Source organism: Nyctereutes procyonoides, unplaced genomic scaffold (genome assembly GCF_905146905.1).
Source record: "Nyctereutes procyonoides isolate TBG_1078 unplaced genomic scaffold, NYPRO_anot_genome, whole genome shotgun sequence".
Lineage (NCBI taxonomy): Eukaryota > Metazoa > Chordata > Mammalia > Carnivora > Canidae > Nyctereutes > Nyctereutes procyonoides.
Window position 1 is genome coordinate 24436996 of NW_026575030.1, and position 21541 is coordinate 24458536.

A 21541-nucleotide genomic window follows, 5' to 3' on the forward strand; every position below is an offset into this window, starting at 1 on the left:
TGGCCGATTGGCTACTACTCCCTTAACTCTTACTCCCACATGAGATAGATTAGAAACTGGCCTCTTAGCAGGGCCGCTGGAGAGAGAGAAGTGAAGTGGGAGGTGTGGGGCTCATCCTGGCTGAGGGTCTGCATTTCTCCTTTTTCCCTGCAGCCCTGGCCCGTCACCGCTACATGAAGCAGGCTCAGGCCCTAGGCCCTCAGATGATGGAAAAACCTCTATACTGGGGGGCGGACAGGAGCTCCCAGGTTTCATCTTATCCAATGAACCCGCTGCTGCAGCGAGGTAAACCTTGCCAGAAATTTGGGGCGGAAGAGGGCAGAGGGCAGAGGGCAGGGGTAGGCGCGTGGGCTACCTCGAGGCCTTCTTGACCAATACAGTGGCAATCTGTGACTGAGGATGGGGACGGGATAGATGCAAGCAGAGTAGTGTGGCATATTGGTGCCCTGGTTCTGAGGAGCATGTTTTGGGGCCAGCAGTTCTGCATGTTCTTATCCTTGTTTCTATTTAGATTTGTCCCTGCGATCCAGCCTCCCACAGATGCCAATGACCCAGACCGCCGCTCACCCTCCGGTCACCAATGGTGTCTTAGAGTATTTGGAGAAAGAGCTGCGGAACCTCAACCCAGCGCAGCCTCTGCCCCCTGACCTCAAAGCCATTTCTGGCCAAGCCTGCAGCATGCTGTCCTCCCTGGGCTCTGAGGTTGTGGAGCGCAGAATCATCCACCTGCCCCCCCTGATTAGAGACCTGCCACCGTCCCGGAGGACCAGCAACTCCTCCCGCCAGCAGTGGCCTGCCCCCGGCGCCCCTGGACCCTGGGGTCTGAGCTCTGATGTCCACCGCGAGCTCCAGGGCCGGGAGCCCAAGCGGCTTCGGAGGGGAAGGCACCCCTGCTCCAGGCCACACGGGTCACACGCGCCCTGGTCGGACAGGGACAGCCTCGGCGACGGCCCCTCGTCCTGGGAGGCCCTGGGCCGCGGCCCCCGGGGGGATGCCCAGCGGCCCCGGAGGCGCAGGCACCGCAGCTACTCCCCCCCCTCGCCTTCGGGCCTCAGTTCCTGGAGCTCGGAGGAGGAGGGGGAGGAAGGGGACAGGCGGCCCCGGGGCCGGGGCCGGGGGACCCCCCACAGCGCACAGGCCACCACCTGGGCCACCTGGGCCGAGGAGAAGCCGCCCAGCTACCGCTCCCTGGATGTCCTGCCGGGCAGGAAGGGCAGGAGAGGAGGGAGCGTGGAGAGGCGCTCGGTGAGCCTGGGGCAGCCCGCGGGGGGCAGGGAGCTGCCCCGGGTCACCCCCCAACCCCGCCCTGAGGGCCCCTCCTCCTCGAGCCTGCCTTCTGGGCTTGGGGAGGCTGCCTGGGGAGCTAGGAGGGGCCCAGGGGCTGCAGGGGGCCGCGGAGGGCTCAGTGCTTGAGGCTTGAAACAGCCCTCGTCCTGCTCAAACCAGCCCTCCTCACACAGTCTCGTGAGGCAGGGTTCCCCCACTTCACAGATGAAGAAACGAGGCTCAGAATAATGCAGCATCTGTGAGTAGTGGAGCTAAGACTTAAAACGCAGGCTTTGTGGCTAAGGCTTTACTTCCTGTCATAGCTGCCTGACTTTACTTAGCAGCCCCATTTCCATACCCCAAAGTAGAACATACAGCCTGACAGAGGAAGTTTGTGCCGCTCCTCGGGCCTACAGGTCAGTGTGCGAGGCCTTGTCTTCGAGGATGAGGTCCTATGAGACCCCCTGGAAAGAATCCTTAAAGTGATTTAAACACACACACACACACACACACACACACACACACACACAGCAACCAAACAGCCAAACATCTCATATCCCAAATATGGGTCAAAACTTTAGGGTTCTGAAGCAGGTAAGGCTCCAGTGGGTGCCAGTCATAGCTTTGTCATAGCTTTGTGCCTTAAAGAGGCACAAAGAGGGATCATAGGCCTTTTAGGCTTTAATTTTTTTTTTAAGATGTGACTTTAAAAACCATTCTATAATTGCTACACCCAAATGATGGTATTCCCTCAGTATCACTTTGCAAAGTGATGCTGCCGTTGCTCAAAAATATTCATGAACTGCCTTCAGAGCCAACATAAATGAAAATCTGTTTCTCTATTTGACCAAAACCCTTTTCTGTTTTGCTTCTGTTGACATAAAGGGATATGTAGGAGGCTCTGAGGGAAGTTCCCAGAGTAGAGGATGTTACAGGAAGAATTTTAGTGTCTCATACATTTTCAAGGATACGCCTCTCATTTGGAAATTCAAGTTCCGTGATTTGTCTAAAAACCAATCACATGCATGGAGTGTGCAAAGAAACAGGCACCTTGTGGGAGTTATAGTACTAGTCTTTCTAGAAAAGAGTCTTGGTGAGACAGTAATTCATGAGGAAGGTAGCAAAGGCCTGCAGGCAGCTCTAAAATAATGGCAATTATATGATAGTCTCACAGATGTCCCAGGAGAGAGGCAAAGACCAGTAACAATGAAACTTAGTCGCATCCTTACTAAGTGGTACCTAGCTATGGACATTTATGCCATATCCCATTTAACCCTTAGAACACCCAGTGAGGTTTGTACTGTTATCTTCAGTTTACAGTAGATACAACTCTTTCTTCCATGTTACCAGTGGGAAAATTTCCTCCTGAAAGAAAACTCGGAACCAGTTAAAGCCTGGACAACTGCTGCTAATTTAGTCATATAGTGACTAAACTGTCTCTTATCTTCATTTTAACAGAAAAAAAAAATGTAATTTGAAAGGCAGTTTTTGGCCTGAAATCCACACCCTGTTTTCTTTGAAGTTTTTCTTCATTTTCTTCTATTTGTTATGTGGTTTCTTATAAGTGAGAGAGGGGTAAAAGGAGCACCAGTTATGTTCCATGCACTGGGGTAAGACTTTTCCAAACCTTATTTCATTTCATCTTTGCAACAACATGTGAGGCTGAGTGAGATGGGTATCATGCCCTAAGTCACAGGGCCAATAGGCAGTGAAGCCAGAATTTGAGCATAGATAGGTCTCTGAGTCTCAAGCCTTACCCTATCAGTACCCTTCATGCTGCCTCACTTGAAAGAAACAAGAATCATTTGGGGCAGTGACGTTTTCCTTCTATATTTCTTCCTGGTAACTTTATTTCTTCCTCATTTTCTGAAAGCATCACGGCCTCCTTTATCATCAAGACGTACACAAGCAAACCAAATTTTCTATTGTAAAGTTGCTCATGAGATACAAAGATTTCACTTAAGATCTTTTGAAAGCCTTCATTGTTTTGAATTTCTCTGAGCTTATCTCCTAAAGAGTTATCACTTTATCACATTCAACTGTCTGCAGCCCGGGCCATAGCTGGCTTAAGAAGATTGGTTGGTTGGAAGGGCAGAGTGTTTTGTTTATAGTTTGAATTTTGAATGCCTTCATTGAAGCAAAAGTCTCCAGGGCCAAAGTCTCGCTCACTCTTTGCTGCTTTCTCCAGTGGGGCTGGGCTGGATGCTTTCCACACACTTTCCTAACTAACCTCTGAAGTCTTCGGAGCTTGCAGCTAACTTCAGAACTTTTAATACAATCAGGCCACTAGATGGCAATCTTTGATTGTGTATAACCAAGTTCCTGTTTGCTCCTGGAGCTAATACATGTATCGCTATTTTCTTCAATCAAGCTTTCAGTAGTTATAGCTTTATATCATAATTTTTTACAAAATACTTATTTAAAATACTTCATTAAATACTCAGAGTAGTATGCATTAATCAAAAAATCTTTTGGCTAACATGGAACCTTCTCTCTGAAGAATAATGTTTAACAAGTAGATACCAAGGAACAAGGGCTTCCATCCCATATAGGTAAGAACTATTCTGAGACAATGAGAGTTATGTTGAGGAATCTCCCATCTGACTACAGAATCAGGATTCCAGGAGCTCTGACTATAGGCCTGGGTATTTTTTCATTCTATCAAAGGCTACAACCTCAGCAATACAAGAAACTGTAATGTCAAGTTTTAAACTCCTGTGGTTTCAGACTGTGCTGTTCCTGTGTTCCTGGCCTCCTTCAGATTATCTTTCTTTCCAGTCCTGCCCTATGAGAAAGGGCTTCCCAAGGCATTTCTGGTTTGTTGCGAACTTGATCTATATACACCTGTTCTAATACAAGAGAAAACTACTGCATTCCTTCCTCTCCAAGTTAAACTCAGATTTTATGTAGAGAACCCAAGATTTTTTTTCATTTTTCTTGATTTGATTTAATAAAAATGTTTTTCTTACTCAGAATACTTATTCTATTTTAACAAAATGCCTATTCCTTGATCATGTCTAGGTTTTTCCTCAGCAGGCCCTCTCCAAGTTCCCTTTTTGCCCTTTCATTGCTTTCATTTTATCAGAGAACATTAATCCCATAGCATTTTGATTAGAAGCCATGCCCCCTAAAACTCACTTTCCTGATAAAACAGAAACACTTTTGTATATTTACCTACATTCATGTTAAGTGTAATAATAGTAACATGAATGTATACGTATACGATGCATATACGATGCATTTTGAACAGTATGTTTTGGGACATATATCTTATTTTGCCATTTCAAATAGGATGAAAAGTCACATTCATGGACTGCAATTATAGATATTCAAAACTTATGTAGAAATGATCCTCCAAAATACATAAAGAAAATATGAGAAATGTAGACATAGTCCTTGTCCCGATAGAGCAAGTTGAAAAAGCTAAAAGATCAAGTGGATTAACTTCTGAAGAAGAGCCACTGAGTTTGGCCAGGAAGAGATAAATAATGATCTCTGAAAAATAACTTGAGAAAAATACTAAGGTATGAAGCTCAACTTTTAGAAAAGGGCTGAGAAGGAATGGTTCAGGAGACTATGAATAGGAAAAGAGGACCTGGGCTATGTCTTCATTAACAAATGGTAGGGAGATGAGCTGATGAATGGACAGGGTACTTTTTTTTAGTGTAAAGGAAGTTTGAAGGTGTTAAATCAGCAAGAGGCAAAGTGAATGAGACTGTAAGAAAAAAAATTAAAGATGTTTGAGGGAGGCTCCAGGAAGGTGTGAAAGAAGAGAAAACCTAAGCCTCGGGAAGAGACTGGCTTCATGAGGAATTAAGTATTTTTTTAGATTCAGTTATGCTGTCCCAGCGTCTACCACTCACCTAGGATTTGCACCTAGGATTTGTACTTGGTATATTGTATGCATGGACGGTAGATCCTAGCTGACTGGATTCTCTTGTGTTCTATTCCCCAGGAGAGAGACAGCTCCCATAGTGGAAGGAGTGTGGTCATTTAGTCACCGGGCACAGCACTACTTTGGCTACTTCTCAGCTCCCGCATATCATCATCACCTAGATTTCCAGCTGACTTGAGAGGGACACTGCAACTTCTTATTGAACAGCTTTGGCTTAGATTCAGAGGACAAAATAGAAGAATATTAAAAAACAAGAGTTTGAGGAATGAATGACTATAGTGTTAGCCTTGGTTCACACTCTGCACATTTAGGGTATCTGACTTCTAATGGACCCTAACTGGCATGTGATCCCTCAGGAACTCAGTAGCCCAAGTCTTCAACTAGGTTACACAGGTCAACCATGTCCATTTTCAAAGTGAGAACTCAGGAATCTTTAAGGAGAAACCAAACATGTTTCAGGTGCCCGAAATTTATTGGATACTCCATGGAAATTTCCATGGGAACTTGTCTCTATCTCTATAGCATACCTCCATGTTAGGAGTACACCTTGCTGCATTCATGCCCAGTTCTGAGTGCTCCTGAGGATCAAGTCAGGGATGGCATAGGAAATACTCCAGCAATGTGCTCCCTCATGGGTTATTTATGCAAGTGTAGAAAATCACTAAGAAGCACTTTTGCACCAAACTTATCCCTATCCCTTGTTTTCTTCTCACTTTTTTTTTTTGGTCTACATCTAATTTATATATTCATATATATTATGTATCCATTCAAATCATTTTAAATGCTTCTTGGGAAAATTCAGTATATAAATAAATTAGAAAGAAAATGTACTGGCCTAAGGGTTCTGCCCCAAATAAAAATTTACTTTGGTGCACTTGACTGAACTGAGTTTTCTTTCCTACTAAAGCTCAGAGAAGAGGCAGGCCAACTTGGATAGTTTGGAGTCACTTTTCTCCTGGCACCACTCAGCCTTGCAGAGTTGAGATTTCCCAAGCAGAAGCATCCAGATAGGTTTTGCCACTCAGAGAGCCCTGGGAGGAGAGCGCTATGCCCTCTCTATAGTGAGCTTTATCACTGCCTCCCATTTCCCCCAGCCCCTTTGGCAGTTTCATGAAAACATTTGTGCTTGATGTAGAGATGCTCTTTGAGCAGACTGGAAGGAGATGGTCTAAAAGGAGGGGGGCATATGTGTATTCCTCAACAGTATCTTTATGTATATGGCCTTAAGCTCAGTGTAGATCCTGTTGTGTTAACACATTTTTCCCCCGACCTCATTAATTACATCTGGAGAAAATAAGTTAAATGCCTGCCTTGAGCAAAGGTTCCATTTGGATTTTTGATGTTTATAATGTAAATGGGTGTAAAATAGCCAAACAGAAACAAAAATAAAAATTTTAACAGATAAAGAAGACATAAAATTCAGTAGGTGATGGTTTTCTGGTCTGGACAAGATGGCATAGACTTTTCCTTACTCCTTCCTACTAAACATAACTTTATAAACCCTGGAAATGCCACAAGAAATAGGCCAAGGAGAACTCTAAAGGATGCTAAGAAGAAGGCAAGGTGGTTTGGAAACCCAGGGCCTGAGGAATAACACAGAATCAGGGTATCTTGAACCCCCCAACCAAAAAAAACGAGCCACCCAGAGCTGGCATTTTCCTACTTCCCACCTAGCGGTAGAAAGTAATAGCTCATTCTTCCCCCTGGATTTAGCGGGAGTTCCTCTGGCAACCTCGGCAATGGGAACGGACTAGGAGCCCTACCAAAAATAAGTGATCAGGGTAAGTATGCTTCTTCCCAGCTGGGCCGGAGACTCTTCCATAGAGAGAGACTGGTGAGTAGGAAGAACCAGTAAGAGAGACTCAGGTAAAGCAGACCACCCAGCTGAGAAAGCCTCTTTGTTCTCAAGGGACAGACTCTCCTCCCCTGACCAGAGATAGTAGGGCTGACTATGGAACCAGGAAAAAGACCTGTCACAGCTAGCAGCCTGTGCCTTGAAGCCACTTTGTCTCCATGAAACTGAGACTCTCTCCTCCCTGGCCCAGATTAACCGGGGTAGCAGGGGAACACTAAAAGAAGGCTTTCTACATACCCCTCCCTCACCAAGAGATATCTGGCAATCCAGCCAGAGGAAGTTTCTTCCATCCTCTTAGGTAGCACCAACAGAGACCAGAGTGGGCCCCAGTAGCACCAAATACACCAAGTAGACCAACATAACATCACAAAGATTCTGAAAATTAAACTGCCATTGGGATCATGGCCTGCAAACAGAGGCTAAAACTTGTATGTTAAACCTAATAGGGTAATTTCCCTATAAAATAAAATATTAAAATATGACCTAAAGTATCCTAACATAATAGGCAAAATGACCAGGATACAAACCAAGACCCAAGAAAATCACAACTTGAATGGAAAAAAAAAATCACCTGATGCCAACCTGATATGAATCAGACGGTGGAATTATGTGATAAGAATTTGAGTCAGGGGGATCCCTGGGTGGCGCAGCAGTTTGGCGCCTGCCTTTGGCTCAGGGCGCGATCCTGGAGACCCGGGATCGAATCCCATATCGGGCTCCCAGTGCATGGAGCCTGCTTCTCCCTCTGCCTGTGTCTCTGCCTCTCTCTCTCTCTCTCTGTGACTATCATAAATAAATAAATTTTAAAAAATTTAAAAAAATAATTTGAAGTCAGGGACACCTGGGTGGCTCAGCGGTTGAGCGTCTGCCTTCAGCTCAGAGCTTGATCCCCGACTCCTGGGATCCAGTCCCGCATCAGGCTCCCCATGAGGAGCCTGCTTCTCCCTCTGCCTCTGTCTCTGCCTCTCTCTCTTTCTGTCTCTCATGAATAAATAAAATCCTTAAAAAAAGAAAAAATATTTTGAAGGCAAACATTATACAGATACTACAACAATTATAAATTCTCTTAAAAATAGAAAAATCTCAAAAAAGTTATGCATAAAAGAAAGGGAAATTATAAAACTGAAAGATACAACAAATTAAACTCGATGATGGAGGTCAGATTCAGTGAACATGAGGACAGAACAATTTCAACAGATAGAATTCACTCAAATAGAAAATAAACTGGAAAAAATGAACAGTGTCTCAGGGACCTGTGAAACTATGACAAAATGTCTAATAGTCATATCATTGGAGTCCCAGAAAAAGTAGAGGAGAAAAGTGGAGATGAATGGGTATTTGAAGAAATAATGGCTGGGAACTGCCCATATTTGATGAAAGACACCAGCCTAGAGGTTGAATGAACCTAGGAGCTGAATAAACCCAAACAGGATAAACCTAAAGGATCCATGCCAAGATACATCATAATTAAACTTTTAAAAGAGGACAAAAACTCCCGAAAGCAGCCAGAGAGAAGACATTCTCTGTAGGGAAACACCAATTTAAGTAGATTTCTTATGTAAAACCATGAAGAAGGAAATGGCAAAATATTTTTTAAGTGCTGGAAAAAAAAAAGAACTGTTAACCATAATTCTCTCTCTAGAAAAACTATTTTTCAGAAATGAAGGGAAAATAAGGACATTCATAGATGAGCAAAAGCTAAGATTCTGTTACTAGCAGACCTATCCTGAAAAGACTGGAAATTCTTCAAAAAGAAAGGAAATGATAAAAGAAGGAAACTTACAGCATCAGGAATCAAGAAGAAACAATAGGACAGAAATATGGGTCCATACAATAGACAGTTCTTTTCCTTATGAGTTTTATAAATCATATTTGATGATTGAAACAAAAATTATAATACTAATACTTAAAACAATGATATTTAAAGGTGGGAAAAGTAAAAGGACCTAAATGGAAGTGAAGTTTCTGTATTTCATTTGAAGTGGTTAAATGTTGATACCAGTACACAGTTATAAGTAGCACCCAGAGAAACCACTACGAAGATTATACAGAGAAACAAACTTAAAAGTGTTATAAATAAATCAAGATGGAATCCTAAAACATGTTCAAGTAACTTACAAAAAGGCAAGAAAGAGGAAAGGAGCAACAAAAAGCAGAGGAAACAAATAAATAATAAAATAGCATGCTAAAGTGGTAACATATCAATAGTGAGCTTAAATGTAAACGGTCTAGGTCATTTGGATGGCCAAATGTAAGAAGATAGATTTAGATCTTTCACACATATGCAAATAATTAATTCCAAGTGGATACTAGGTCTAATGTAAGAGTTAAAACTGTAAAACATTTAGAGAAAAAGATAGAAGAAAACCTTTGTGTCCTTGGATTAGGTAAAGAGTTTTTAGATATGACACCAATAGCATAATCCTTAAAAGAAAAAAATATAAATTGAACTTCATTAAAATTTAAAACTTTTGTACTTTAAAAAACACCATTAAGGATTTCTATAAAGAAATCTTACAACTCAGTAAGACACAACAGAATTTTTTAAAATAGACAAGATTTGAATAGAGATTTCACAAAGGAAAACATAAAGATGGCTAGTGAGCACATGAAAAGATGTTCTATATCCTATTACTATCATTAGGAAAACACAAATTAAAATCACAATGAGACACCACTTCATACCCACTAGAATGATGATAATAAACGAGACAGACAATAATAAGTGGTAGCGTAAATGTAGAGAAATGGAAATCTTCATAGTTGTTGAAGAAATGTGAAATGATGCGGCTGCTTTGAAAGCCTTTGGTAATTAAAAAATGTATATTAGACATAAATTACCATACAACCCAGAAATTTCACTCCCTGGTATTACCCAAGAGAATTATCTACATAAAAACTTATATATGGGGGCAGCCCGGGTGACTCAGAGGTTTAGGGCTGCCTTCAGCCTAGGGCGTGATCCCAGAGACCCAAGATCGAGTCCCCCATCAAGCTCCCTGCATGGAGCCTGCTTCTCCCTCTGCCTGTGCCTCTGCCTCTCTCTCTCTCTCTAATGAATAAATAAATAAACAAATCTTAAAAAACTTATATATGAATGTTCATAGAAGCTTTATTTATAACTAAAAAAAGTAGAAAAAAATTTCCATTAACTGGTGAACAGATGAAAAAAATGTGGTATAGCCATACAGTGGAATTCTATTCAGTAATAAAGAAAAACAAATTACTGATACTATACTACGACATGGATGAACTTAAACATTATGCTAAGTGAAAGAAGCCAGATCCAAAAGACCACAGATCCTATGATTCCATTCATATTAGATGTCCAAAAAAGGCAAATCTGTAGAGACAGCAAGTAAGTTAGTGGTTGCCTAGGATTGGGGTTGGAACAGGAATTGACTGCAAGTGAACAAGAGGTTTCTTTTTGGAATGATGGAAACGTAAAATTGGATTATGAAGATGGTTGCACAACTTTATAAACTTACTAAAAATCATGAAACTGTATGCTTACAATGGGTGGATTCTGATATGTACCATACCTTAATAAAAATCTTGAGTAGGTCAAACATTCAAACATCATTCCAAAATGTGTTCTCCAATATATGAGTGTTAGAAATCCTTTTAAAATGTGTTCATATAGAATGCTAGTTTTAATTTTTAAAAATATTCTCTAACAGCGAAAGGGAAATTGAAGCAAAACTGAAGAACTGTTAAACTTCAAATATTTCACTTTGCAGAGATTTTATTTTTGAAAAGAATTCTCCTGGATTATGAAAAAAGACAAAGGAAAATGTTGAGCAATTGGGAGTCATTGTGGTTTAAAACCCCAGGTTTCAAAAGCCCTGCCAGATTATGAAAAAAGACAAAGGAAAATGTTGGTAGTTGGAGTCATTGTGCTTTGAAAGGCCAGGTTTCAAATGCCAGCCACTCTCACATTTCCTGTAATCTCTGCTCACCTCTTGGTTTAGTTTTGTTGTCAAAGTAAACAAAATTCCCAGTTATATTTATTTTTTAAAACTTGAAAAAGAGGTAATTTTTTTTCCAGGTTATTTTTCAACTTCTACAAAAAAGGATACAAAGAATTCTGACAGGATTCTTAAAAATTAAAAGCTGTTCTGGTCTCATAATTCTGTGGAGTAAAATGCTGTGCTTTTGAGGAAGTAATTTCGCGGAGGACAGAGTTCATTTTAAGTTCAGCTACATCAAGATATGAATTAGCCAGGTTTTTGGACTTCTTTACACTATCTCAAACATATTTCATGATTCTTAACAAAGATTTACATTTCAGATGAGTCATTAGCCAGTTTGATAGCACACAAGTCTTAATTTCTTTACCTTAAATAGCAGGAAAATATGGCAGAGAAATTATAAGTAAAATAGAGCATAGTTGAGTTTTGTATTACTGGAGACCTCTGAACCTGAATTAGTAAATATAATTTCTCTTAGATACTCAGGTCATAAATATACTGTGCCTTCTAGAGCCTATTATCAGAAAAAAAAAGTAATTTACAACATACCATCTGAATTTAAAGAGTACTTTTAAAATCTATTAATTTTGTTCAGTTTCCTTTTAAGTTAAAGTTGAAGCCCTTCTTAAAGGGAACTTCAAGGGGCTCCTGGGTGGCTCAATCAATTAAGTATCTGCCTTCAGCTCAGGTCAAGATCCCAGCATCCTGGAACCAAGCCCTGCATCCAGCTCCCTGCTGAGCAAGGAGCCTGCTTCTCCTACTCCCTCCTCCGCCCTTGCTCCCGCCCCATCTCTCACCTGCTTCTCCTCTCTCTCTCTCTAATAAATAAAATCTTAAAAAAAAAAAAGGAACCTTGGATCCCTGGGTGGCTCAGCGATTTAGCGCCTGCCTTCGGCCCAGGGCGTGATCCTGGAGACCCGGGATCCAGTCCCGCATCGGGCTCCCTGCGTGAAGCCTGCTTCTCCCTCTGCCTGTGTCTCTCATGAATAAATAAATAAAATCTTTAAAAAAAAATAGGAACCTCAAATTTACATATTTTGTTTCTTATAGATGACATACATTAGTTTACATAGATATATATTTTATAACACTTATTTTACCATCATAATTCTCATAATTAGTATTAGTTTCATATTTAATGCAACTTCTCCATTCCCAAGTTATTTTTATTTATCTTTTCTTATCAGGACTTCATCACTGCATAGCTTTTGCAAGAGGCTCTCATAAAGGCAATTTTACTTGAGGTTGTTCATGTTTATGAAAGCTGTCAGTGCCGCTACAATTTCAACTACAACTTGATATAATTTTTTCTTTAGAATATTGTAGCAGTTGCCCCATTATCTTTTGATATTGAATTTTGATGTGGAAAAGACTGAGGACAGTCTGTGGGGATATTTTTTCTCTTCTCTCTAGATCAATGGTTCTTAAAATATGGTCCTGGATCAATAGCATCAACATCACATGGGAATTTGTTAAAATGCAAATTATCAGATCCCATCTTATGGCTACTGAATTAGGAACTTTGTGTAGTACTTTGTGTGTAGAAATGTTTTAACAAAACATCCAGATGTTTCTCATGCATACTAATGTTTGAGAACTGACTAAATATTTACTTTTTTTTTTTTTGCCTGAATACTTGAAGATATCTTACCTTGAAATTCAATGTTCTAACCTAGGATATTTTAGAATTGAGAGCTCTCTGTCAAAATTTCCTGAATTCCTTTCAGTGTGCACTCTGGCTGGTCGGGGATACAAAGCAAACAAATTAATCACTTGGTTGCTATGACTAAATGACTACACATCTCAGGATAGTTTTAGTTTATGCATATTGTTCCAGGGTATTTATTATTAGTGCCTCCTTTCATTTTCAAGACTGTCCTAGTTTGGATGATAGATTATATGGTCACCCTATTTATGACCAGTGAGCCCAGTGGTTTGCAAAATATCTATGATCAAGATGTGGTATGGATTCTATGCTCTGAGAGGAGATTCAGCATAGAGGTCCACAGGGTTTGGGGCAAAATCACGCCTGCTTTGAAAAGTAATTATCCTCATTTTGAGAGATAGCTCTTGGCTTACGATTGGGCTGTGGTAGAGACTGAACACTCATTTGACTATGGAACACCAGTTGCCCCACATAAATTGAGTGTTTCATCTACTGAGCCATGGAATCAGCTATGTCCAGCAATACTCCTTTGTCATGTGGTATATTTGGGACTGGGCTTGAGTAATTGTACACTGGATGAGCAGGTTGCTCAATCCTGCCTGGTGTGCCTATGCCCATTGCACTGCCACCCTGCTCTCATTCTTTGTTTAAGCCACATTGCGGTGTTCTCTGTGGCCAGTTGACTGAAAAGGAAAAAATCTGAGCCTTTTTTGTAGATGGTTTTGCATGACAGTTGGTGATGCCTTCTGCAATGCAGCAGCCCCACCAAATTTATGGCCCTGCAGTAAAAGGAAAGGTAATTCCATCCAGTGGGCAGAATCCTAAACATGACATCTCATTGCCCATTTTGCCTAAAGAGCAGCTGTATAGTAATACGTGGATAGCTAATAATTTGGCAGGACCGTCAGGGACATGAAAGGAATGATAGGAAAATTGATAGCAAGTTGGTCTGGAGAAAAAGGTTATGTGAAGGGATCTTTCAGAATGAACTCAGAGTATTAGAATGTTTGTGTCTTGTGTAAATGCTCACCAAAAGGCCTTTACTCCATAGAGTTTGCTTTACTATGCAAACATGATGAACTTCCTATTTCAGCACAAGGGACCCTATGATCAGTTATTTAATTCCAAATATTCCTGTGAGTCAAACCATTATGATTGCCCTACCAGCATTTCTGTCTACTAAAATAATCCCAAGTTATCTCTGATAATTTGGTACTACTTACTAGTCTCTGCCACCCTGAGATATCATATTCCTTATTGAAATCATAGAACCCATTTCAATATCAGTATTTGCCACCTTTGTATCTGACCTACAGAAGAGAGCCAATATGGTGCTTTTCAAATATGTTGGTACTACTTTCATTAATGCATTTCTCAATATTATTGCAACAGGCCTGTCCTCAGGGCTGGGATGGCTGGGTAGGTAATACATGACAGATCCACTCTAACATTCTTATCTCTCTAAATCTTTTTTTTTCTTTTAAAGATTCATTCAGTTACCTCAGAGAAAGAGAGAGAGAGAGAGAGAGTGCGAGAGAGAGAGCTTGGGGAAGGGCAGATGAAGAGGGAGAGAATCTCTAGCAGATCCCCCGCCCCCCGCACTAAGCAGGGAGCCTGATAAAGAGCTTGATCCCACAACCCTGAGACCACAACCTGAAATGAAACCAAGAGTCAGATGCCCAACTGACTGAGTTACCCAGGCACCCCACTCTCTAAATCTTTTTATTCCTTCCTCTACAGAGGATTTTTGGCATCTCAATCCATCATAAGCCAGAAGTGAATCAAATTTTCAGTCTACCAACAACAAAAAGAGAAAATAGAACTCTGTGAACTGTGTGTGATAGCACATTGAATCCAGAATCTCTGGTAAGTGCACCTGTATAATAATTTCAGCCTAACTGAAATTTATTTTCCTCCACCTCTGATGTGGTATCCTCATAATTCAGTTCCATGTATATTCCCCCAGGTTTTTGGTAATAAATATTAGTGCAATTTTGTACTTTTTTTTTTTTTGCCACGCAGGACTCTTGATTTAACTTGGTAATTCCCTAGGCTTTTTTTTTTTTTTTTTTACTATATATCTGGTATGGAGGTGGAGAAGCCTGTAGCTGAAACTACCAACAGGAGCACCCAAAAACTGTACTCCATAATGGCTGTCCTCTGTAGTCAAAGAACTGGAAAAAGAGCAACATAGCAGAACATGAAACATTTGACAATACCCACCTGACTCCAGCCAAACACCAATGGAAAAACTGTCTCCTCCACTACAGTGTCTGTGGAACTGAGCAGGAAGTTCAACTTTCAATCCTCAACCAATTACAACTTGAATGAAAAAAGACAACTAGCAGATGCCAGCGGAATGACTCAGGAATTATCTGAAAAGGACTGTAAAGCAATCATAAGAATGTGTCAACTAGCAATTACACTCTTGAAACAAATGGGAAAAAAAAAAACACCTAGAAAGTCTCAGCAAAGAAATAAAGCTATGAAAAAAGAAACAAAGAGAAATAGTAAAATTGAAAATTATAATAAATGAAATAAAACTCCCTGGATGTGCTCAATAGATTATACATGACTGAAGAAAGAAGATTAATGAAGGAATAGATTAATAGAAGCTATCCAATCGGAATAACAACAAATGAACCGAGCATCAGGGGCCTGTGGCATAATAACAAAATATGTAACATTTATGACATCAGAGTCCCAGAAACACAAGAGAAAGAGACTGGAAAAAATATTAAAAGAAATATTCAAAGGCTGTAAAATTTCCAAATTTGCTGAAATAAGCCAAAGTAAAAAAATATATATATAGCAGTTGAGGGGGAGAAAATACTCCCTTCAATTCTTTTTTTTTTAATTTTTATTTATTTATGATAGTCACACAGAGTGAGAGAGAGAGGCAGAGACACAGGCAGAGGGAGAAGCAGGCTCCATGCACCGGCAGCCCGTCGCGGGATTCGATCCTGGGTCTCCAGGATCGCGCCCTGGGCCAAAGGCAGGCGCCAAACCGCTGCGCCACCCAGGGATCCCTCCCTTCAATTCTTAATTGATTTGGTGCTGACTTTTTAACAGAATAATGGAAGCCAGAATATGAAATATGAAAGAAAATAATCACTAATCTAGAAATGTGAACCTTCAAAACACACACATAGCAAAAATAGTCTTCAAAACTAGAGAATTTTTTCAAACTAGCAAAAACTGAGAATATATTAGCAGAAGATTTACACTAAAGAACAACTAAAGATAATTCTTCAGAAAGAAGGGAAATAATCCTAGATAAAAACACAGAAATGCAGGAAGGAATGAAAAGAGAAAGAATGAATATGTGAATAAATGTAAATTAATATTAAATATATAAAACAATAATATTGTCTTGTGGAATCCAACACATGTGTAGAACTAAAATGTATAAAAACAACACAAAAGGCAGAAGAGAGTAAATGAAATTACAGTGCTTTAAAATACAAGAATTGCCATGGTAGTGGTACATTAATCATGTATATTTTCTTAAAGTAGCCCAGGGTATATATAATAATCACTAGATTAAAAAAAATAAAAGAATGTATAACCAGTGAAAGCTAATAGTGGGGAAAATGGAACAAAAATATTTGATTAATTTTTTAAAAAGCAGAAAGGGAAAGCAAAAAAGATTTAGCACAGGCTAGTTGAACAGAAAAATACAAAAAAAAAACAGGAAAAAAGATGGTAGATAAAACTTAAATATACCAATAATTGTATTAAATATAAATAGACTAAAAATTCCAACTGAAGACTTACACTGGATTTCTTTTTTAAACATATGGTGCCTGTAAGGAACACACCTTGAGGATAAAACCAAAAAAAGATGGAAAGTAAAAGGGTGGAAAAAATTATCCCATGCAAGTATTAACTAAAAGAAAACAGAGCTAGCTATATTAATATTCAGTACAGTACATTTTAAGGCAATAAGCTTTAGAAGAAGTAAAGAGGAACATGAAGACAGCCCAGGTGGCTCAGCGGTTTAGTGCCCTCTTCAGCCCAGGGTGTGATCCTGGAGACCCGGGATCGAGTACCACATTGGGCTCCCTGCATGGGGCCAGCTTCTCCATCTGCCTGTCTCTCTCTCTCTCTGTCTCTCTGTCTCTCATGAATAAATAAATAAAATCTTTAAAACAAAAAAAGTAATAAAATAAGGAGGAACATGATGTAATAATAATAAAACCAATTCAACATAGATAATATAAAAGTTTTAAGTCTATATGCCCCCACAACATTGTTTCAAAATATATAAAGCAAATTTAGCAGAAGTAGACACACCTACAATCATAGCAGGAGCCATTTGTTGTGACAAATAGGAACATTGCCTCTGACAATGACAGAATGTATTTTTTTTTAAGTATGCATGCATTATTTACCAAAATTGACCTGGACTATATGCTAGCTTATAAAACATGACTCATTCTCAATTTTGTAGAATTTCATTTCATTATATTCTCTGACCACAGTGGAAATAAAGTAGATGTTAATAACAAAAGGATAATATAGACTATCTTCAAATGCTTTAAAATTAACTAATACATTCATAACCTATAGGTCAAGGAAGAAATCACAAAAGAAATTAGAAGATATTTTAAACTTGATTATAATGAAAATACAACATATAAAAACTTATAGGATCCTGCAGTTAAGCAGAGGAAATAAAACAACACAGCAGGGCAGCCCCGGTGGCACAGCGGTCTAGTGCCGCCTGCAGCCCAGGGCGTGATCCTGGAGACCCTGGATCAAGTCCCACGTCAGGCTCTCTGTATGATGCCTACTTCTCCCTCTGCCTGTGTCTCTGCCTCTCTCTCTGTCTCTATGAGTAAGTAAATAAAATCTTTAAAAATAAAAAAAAAACACAGCATACCTGTGCTAAAAGACAGAAAATGATGAGAATGTCTGCCACCAAGTAACAGACCACTACTGAGCCTGAGAGTTTGCAATAGTCATGTGTACCTCAGTGATATATCAGAGAAGGCTTCATAAAAGTAGTATGGGATTTTAAAGAACACATATGGTGAAAATGGAGAGGTACAGAATAGAGGCAAAACAAAAGGTTGCAGCTCAAGTTGTAATTAGAAGAAGTTAATGAAGTTAAAAAGCATTACTATCCTAAATACATAAATTAGAAAATGAAGAGAGAATGAGAATAGACAATCCAACTCTTCATCTCAACAAATTAGAAAGGGAAAAGCAAAATTAAACCTAAAGAAAGTAAAAGTAAGGGCATTAGAAAAAAAGATTTAATGTTTGGAAGACTTAACATGGTAAATATGCCAACTCTCCCCCAAACTGATCTATACCTTCAATAAAAGATCCCAGTGGATCTTTGTAGGGGGTGGGAGTAGGCAACTTGGTAAGGGCCAGGGGCAGGGAGGAGCCCAGATAGGTATAATAGAAGTAGACAAATCAACAATCATAGCAGGAAGACAGTTGCTATTATAATAAACTCTATAATAAGGGCCCGGTCAGATGGCCTTGTTGAGGAATTAGAAGTTTATCTTTAGAGTAAGACCAATGAAGTGTTTGGTTTTTTTTTTTTTTTTCATTTTTCTTTAATTTTTTATGTGTCTCTAAATATATGTCTTTTTTTAAGTTTTTATTTAATTTCCAATTAACATACAGTATAAATTTAGTTTCTGGTGTAGAATTTAGTGATTCAACACTTATGTATAACACCTGGTGCCCATCCCTTCTTAATACTGTCACCTATTTAACCCATCTCCCTAGTGACCTCCCCTCCAGTAACCATCAGTTTGTTCCTTACAGTTAAGAGTCTTGGTTTTTCTCTTTTTTTCCTCTGTTTTGGTTTATTTCTTAAATTCCACAGACAAGTGAAATCATATGGTATTTGTCTTTTTCTAATTGATTTATTTTGCTCAGTGTTATACTCTCTAGCTCTATCCACGTCATTGCACATGGCAACATTTCATTCTTTTGATGGCTGAGTAATATTCCATTAGTATATATACAATCTTCTTTAGCTGTTGAAACAGCTGTTCAACAGCTGTTGAAACAGTCAATGAATATTTGGGCTCTTTGCATACTTTGGCTATGGTTGATAATATCACTATAAATATTGGGGGCACGTATCCCTTTGAATAAGTGTTTTTGTGTCCTTTGGGTAAATATCTAGTAATGCAATTACTGCCTGTGCTCATTTCTAGGTTTACGTTTGGGTCTTTATTTCATTTTGAGGTTTTTTTTTGTGTGTATAGTGTAAGAAAGTGGTCTAGTTTCATTCTTTTGCATGTTGCTGTCCAGTTTTCCCAATACCATTTGTTGAAAAGACTTTTTCCCACTGGATTTTCTTTCCTGCTTTGTTGAAAATAAGTTGACCATATAATTGCTATTTCTGGATTTTCTATTCTTGATCCTATGCATCTATTTTTGTGTCAGTACCATACTGTTTTGATTACTACAGCTTTGTAGTATAATTGGAAATCCAGACTCACTCCTCTTGATCTCTAATATTGGCAAATCCTGGGACTAGTCCTTGAGCTCTTCCCCTGTATACATACATTTATTTTCCTGGGATATCTCATGCCTTTAAATCCCATTTATATATTGATAACCCTCAAGTTCATATTTCCAGCTCAAGCCTCTTTTTTTTTAAGATTTTATTTATTTATGAGAGACACAGAGACAGAGGGGCAGAGACATAGGCAGAGAGAGAAGCAGGCTCCGTGCAGGGAGCCCGATGTGGAACTCGATCCCAGGACTCCAGGATCATGCCCTGGGCCAAAGGCAGATGGACCGCTGAGCCATCCAGGCATCCCACCAGCTCCAGCCTCTTAACTAAACTTCAGACTCGTGAAACTGCCAGTTTAACATCTCCAATTGGATACCAAATTAGCATCTGAAGTTCAACATACACAAAACAAAATTCTTAGTTACTTTATGTCCCACACCTACTGTTAACCCTAGTTTTCCTACTCCTCCAAAATTGCACCATCATTCATCCTCATTACCTAAGACCCCAAAGCTAAGAGTCACATTGGCTTTTTTCTTTCAAACCACAGATGTAAACCATACTCAAATCATGTCAGTCCTTCCTAATGCTAAGTTCCAAGTCAAACCATTTCTTCCTACCTCCGCTGCTACCACTTTGTCCAAGTAGCAATTGTTTGTTTTTTGTTATTGTTTTTGTTTTTGGTTTTTGCCTAGACTATTACAAAAGTCTTCTACTTGGAATCTCTTTTCCATTCCTTCCTGCCTCAGACAATTTTCTCAGCTGCCAGAGTTACCCTAAATATAGGATCAGATTATGTTGTTACCATGTTCTAAACCTCCAGTGATTTCATATCGCACTTAGAATAACCAGAAAATGTCTTACCATGGTCTCAAGGCCCACATCATCTGGTTCCTAGCTTCCATTAACTGCGTCCTTTACCTCTTTACACCTTATTGCAGCCCTATAATACTGTCCTTGTTCTTCCTCAATATACCATAACTTCTTCAAGGCCTCTGTACTTCCTAGGATCTTGACAATCAGTGAAGTGATGTAACCTCCCACACAGGTATAGTAAAATTATTCATTTTTGTTTTTCTAATACCTAATTTAGTGAATGGCACATAGTGGAACTCAAAGATGTATTTGGATAAGCAAATAGCTTTCTTAAGAAACTAGAAATTTTAGCCAACCATCTGGTTGGAATATAAGCCTATATTATGATATAGTTGCCAAAAAACATTTGATGTTACCTAAGGCTGTATTTACAGAATTATATTGTTTAAAGAGAGGCAAGTCTTAGTTCTTCTAGTCAGACCACATCTGGAAGTATATCTGACTCTAGATCTCACATATTAAGAGGGATTCTGAGCCACTGATACATTTTTAAAATTTTTTTTCATTTCAATTTAGTTTTTTTTAAAGATTTTATTTATTTATTTATTTATTCATGAGAGACAGAGAGAGAGAGAGAGGCAGAGACACAGGCAGAGGGAGAAGCAGGCTCCATGCAGGGAGCTTGATGTGGGACTTGATCCCGGGTCTCCAGGATTATGCCCTGGGCTGAAGGTGGCACTAAACCACTGAGCCACCAGGGCTGTCCCTCAATTCAACTTAGTTAACATAATATATTGTATTATTAGTTTCAGGGGTAGAATTTAGTGGTTGCAGATAATACCCTGTGTTCATTACAAATACCCCCTTAATACCCATCACCCAATTCCTCCCACTTCTCCTCCAGCAACCCTCTGTTTGTTTCCTAGAATTAAGAGTCTCTAATGACTTACCTCCCTATTTTCATCTTATTTTATTTTTCCTTCCTTTCCCCTATGTTCATCTGTTTTGTTTTTTAAATTCTACATATGAGTGAAATCATGGTTTGTCTTTCTCTGACTTATTTTGCTTAGTATAATACCCTCTAGCATAATACCCTCTAGTTCCATCCATGTCATTGCAAATGTTAAGATTTCATTCTTTTGGATGGCTGAATAATATTCCACTGTACGTATATACCACACCATCTTTATCTATTCATCTGTCAAAGGACATCTGGGCTCTTTCCATATTTTGGTTACTGTGGATGTTGCTGCTATAAACATTGGGGTGCATGTGCCCCCTCAAATCATTGTTTGTATCCTTTGGATAAATACCTAGTAGTGCAATTGCTGGGTCCTAGGATAACTTTTTGGAGAGCCTTCATACTATTTTCCAGAGTGGTTGATATATTTTTCAGAAGAGGTAAAACAGAGTATTGAAAGGGCTCAACTGAGCCCTGTGAAGGTCCATTAAAGAAACTTTATGACTGAAGAGACATAAAAGGTCTCACCAAATAGCAAAATGTCTGCCACATGAGAGGGGATTATGCTTATTCTTGTTAGCTATAAAGGAAAGGATCAATGGTAGGAGGTTTCAGAGAGGA

General features: G+C 39.5%; 1 protein-coding gene across 6 annotated transcripts in view; it reads left to right on the plus strand.

Annotated features, from left to right (window-relative positions):
* ILDR1 (immunoglobulin like domain containing receptor 1) overlaps window positions 1–6027 on the plus strand; it is a 33596-nt gene extending 27569 nt beyond the window's left edge. For 3 of the 6 annotated variants that reach the window (XM_055316484.1, XM_055316488.1, XM_055316489.1), the window contains 2 exons: window positions 154–285; window positions 512–6027. In XM_055316484.1, the coding sequence (XP_055172459.1) occupies window positions 154–285; window positions 512–1413 (1034 nt within the window). In that variant the 3' untranslated portion in view covers window positions 1414–6027. The remainder of the gene's footprint in view (window positions 1–153; window positions 286–511) is intronic. The other 3 variants (XM_055316485.1, XM_055316487.1, XM_055316486.1) reach the window with 3 other exon arrangements.
* Window positions 6028–21541: the final 15514 nt, after the last annotated feature.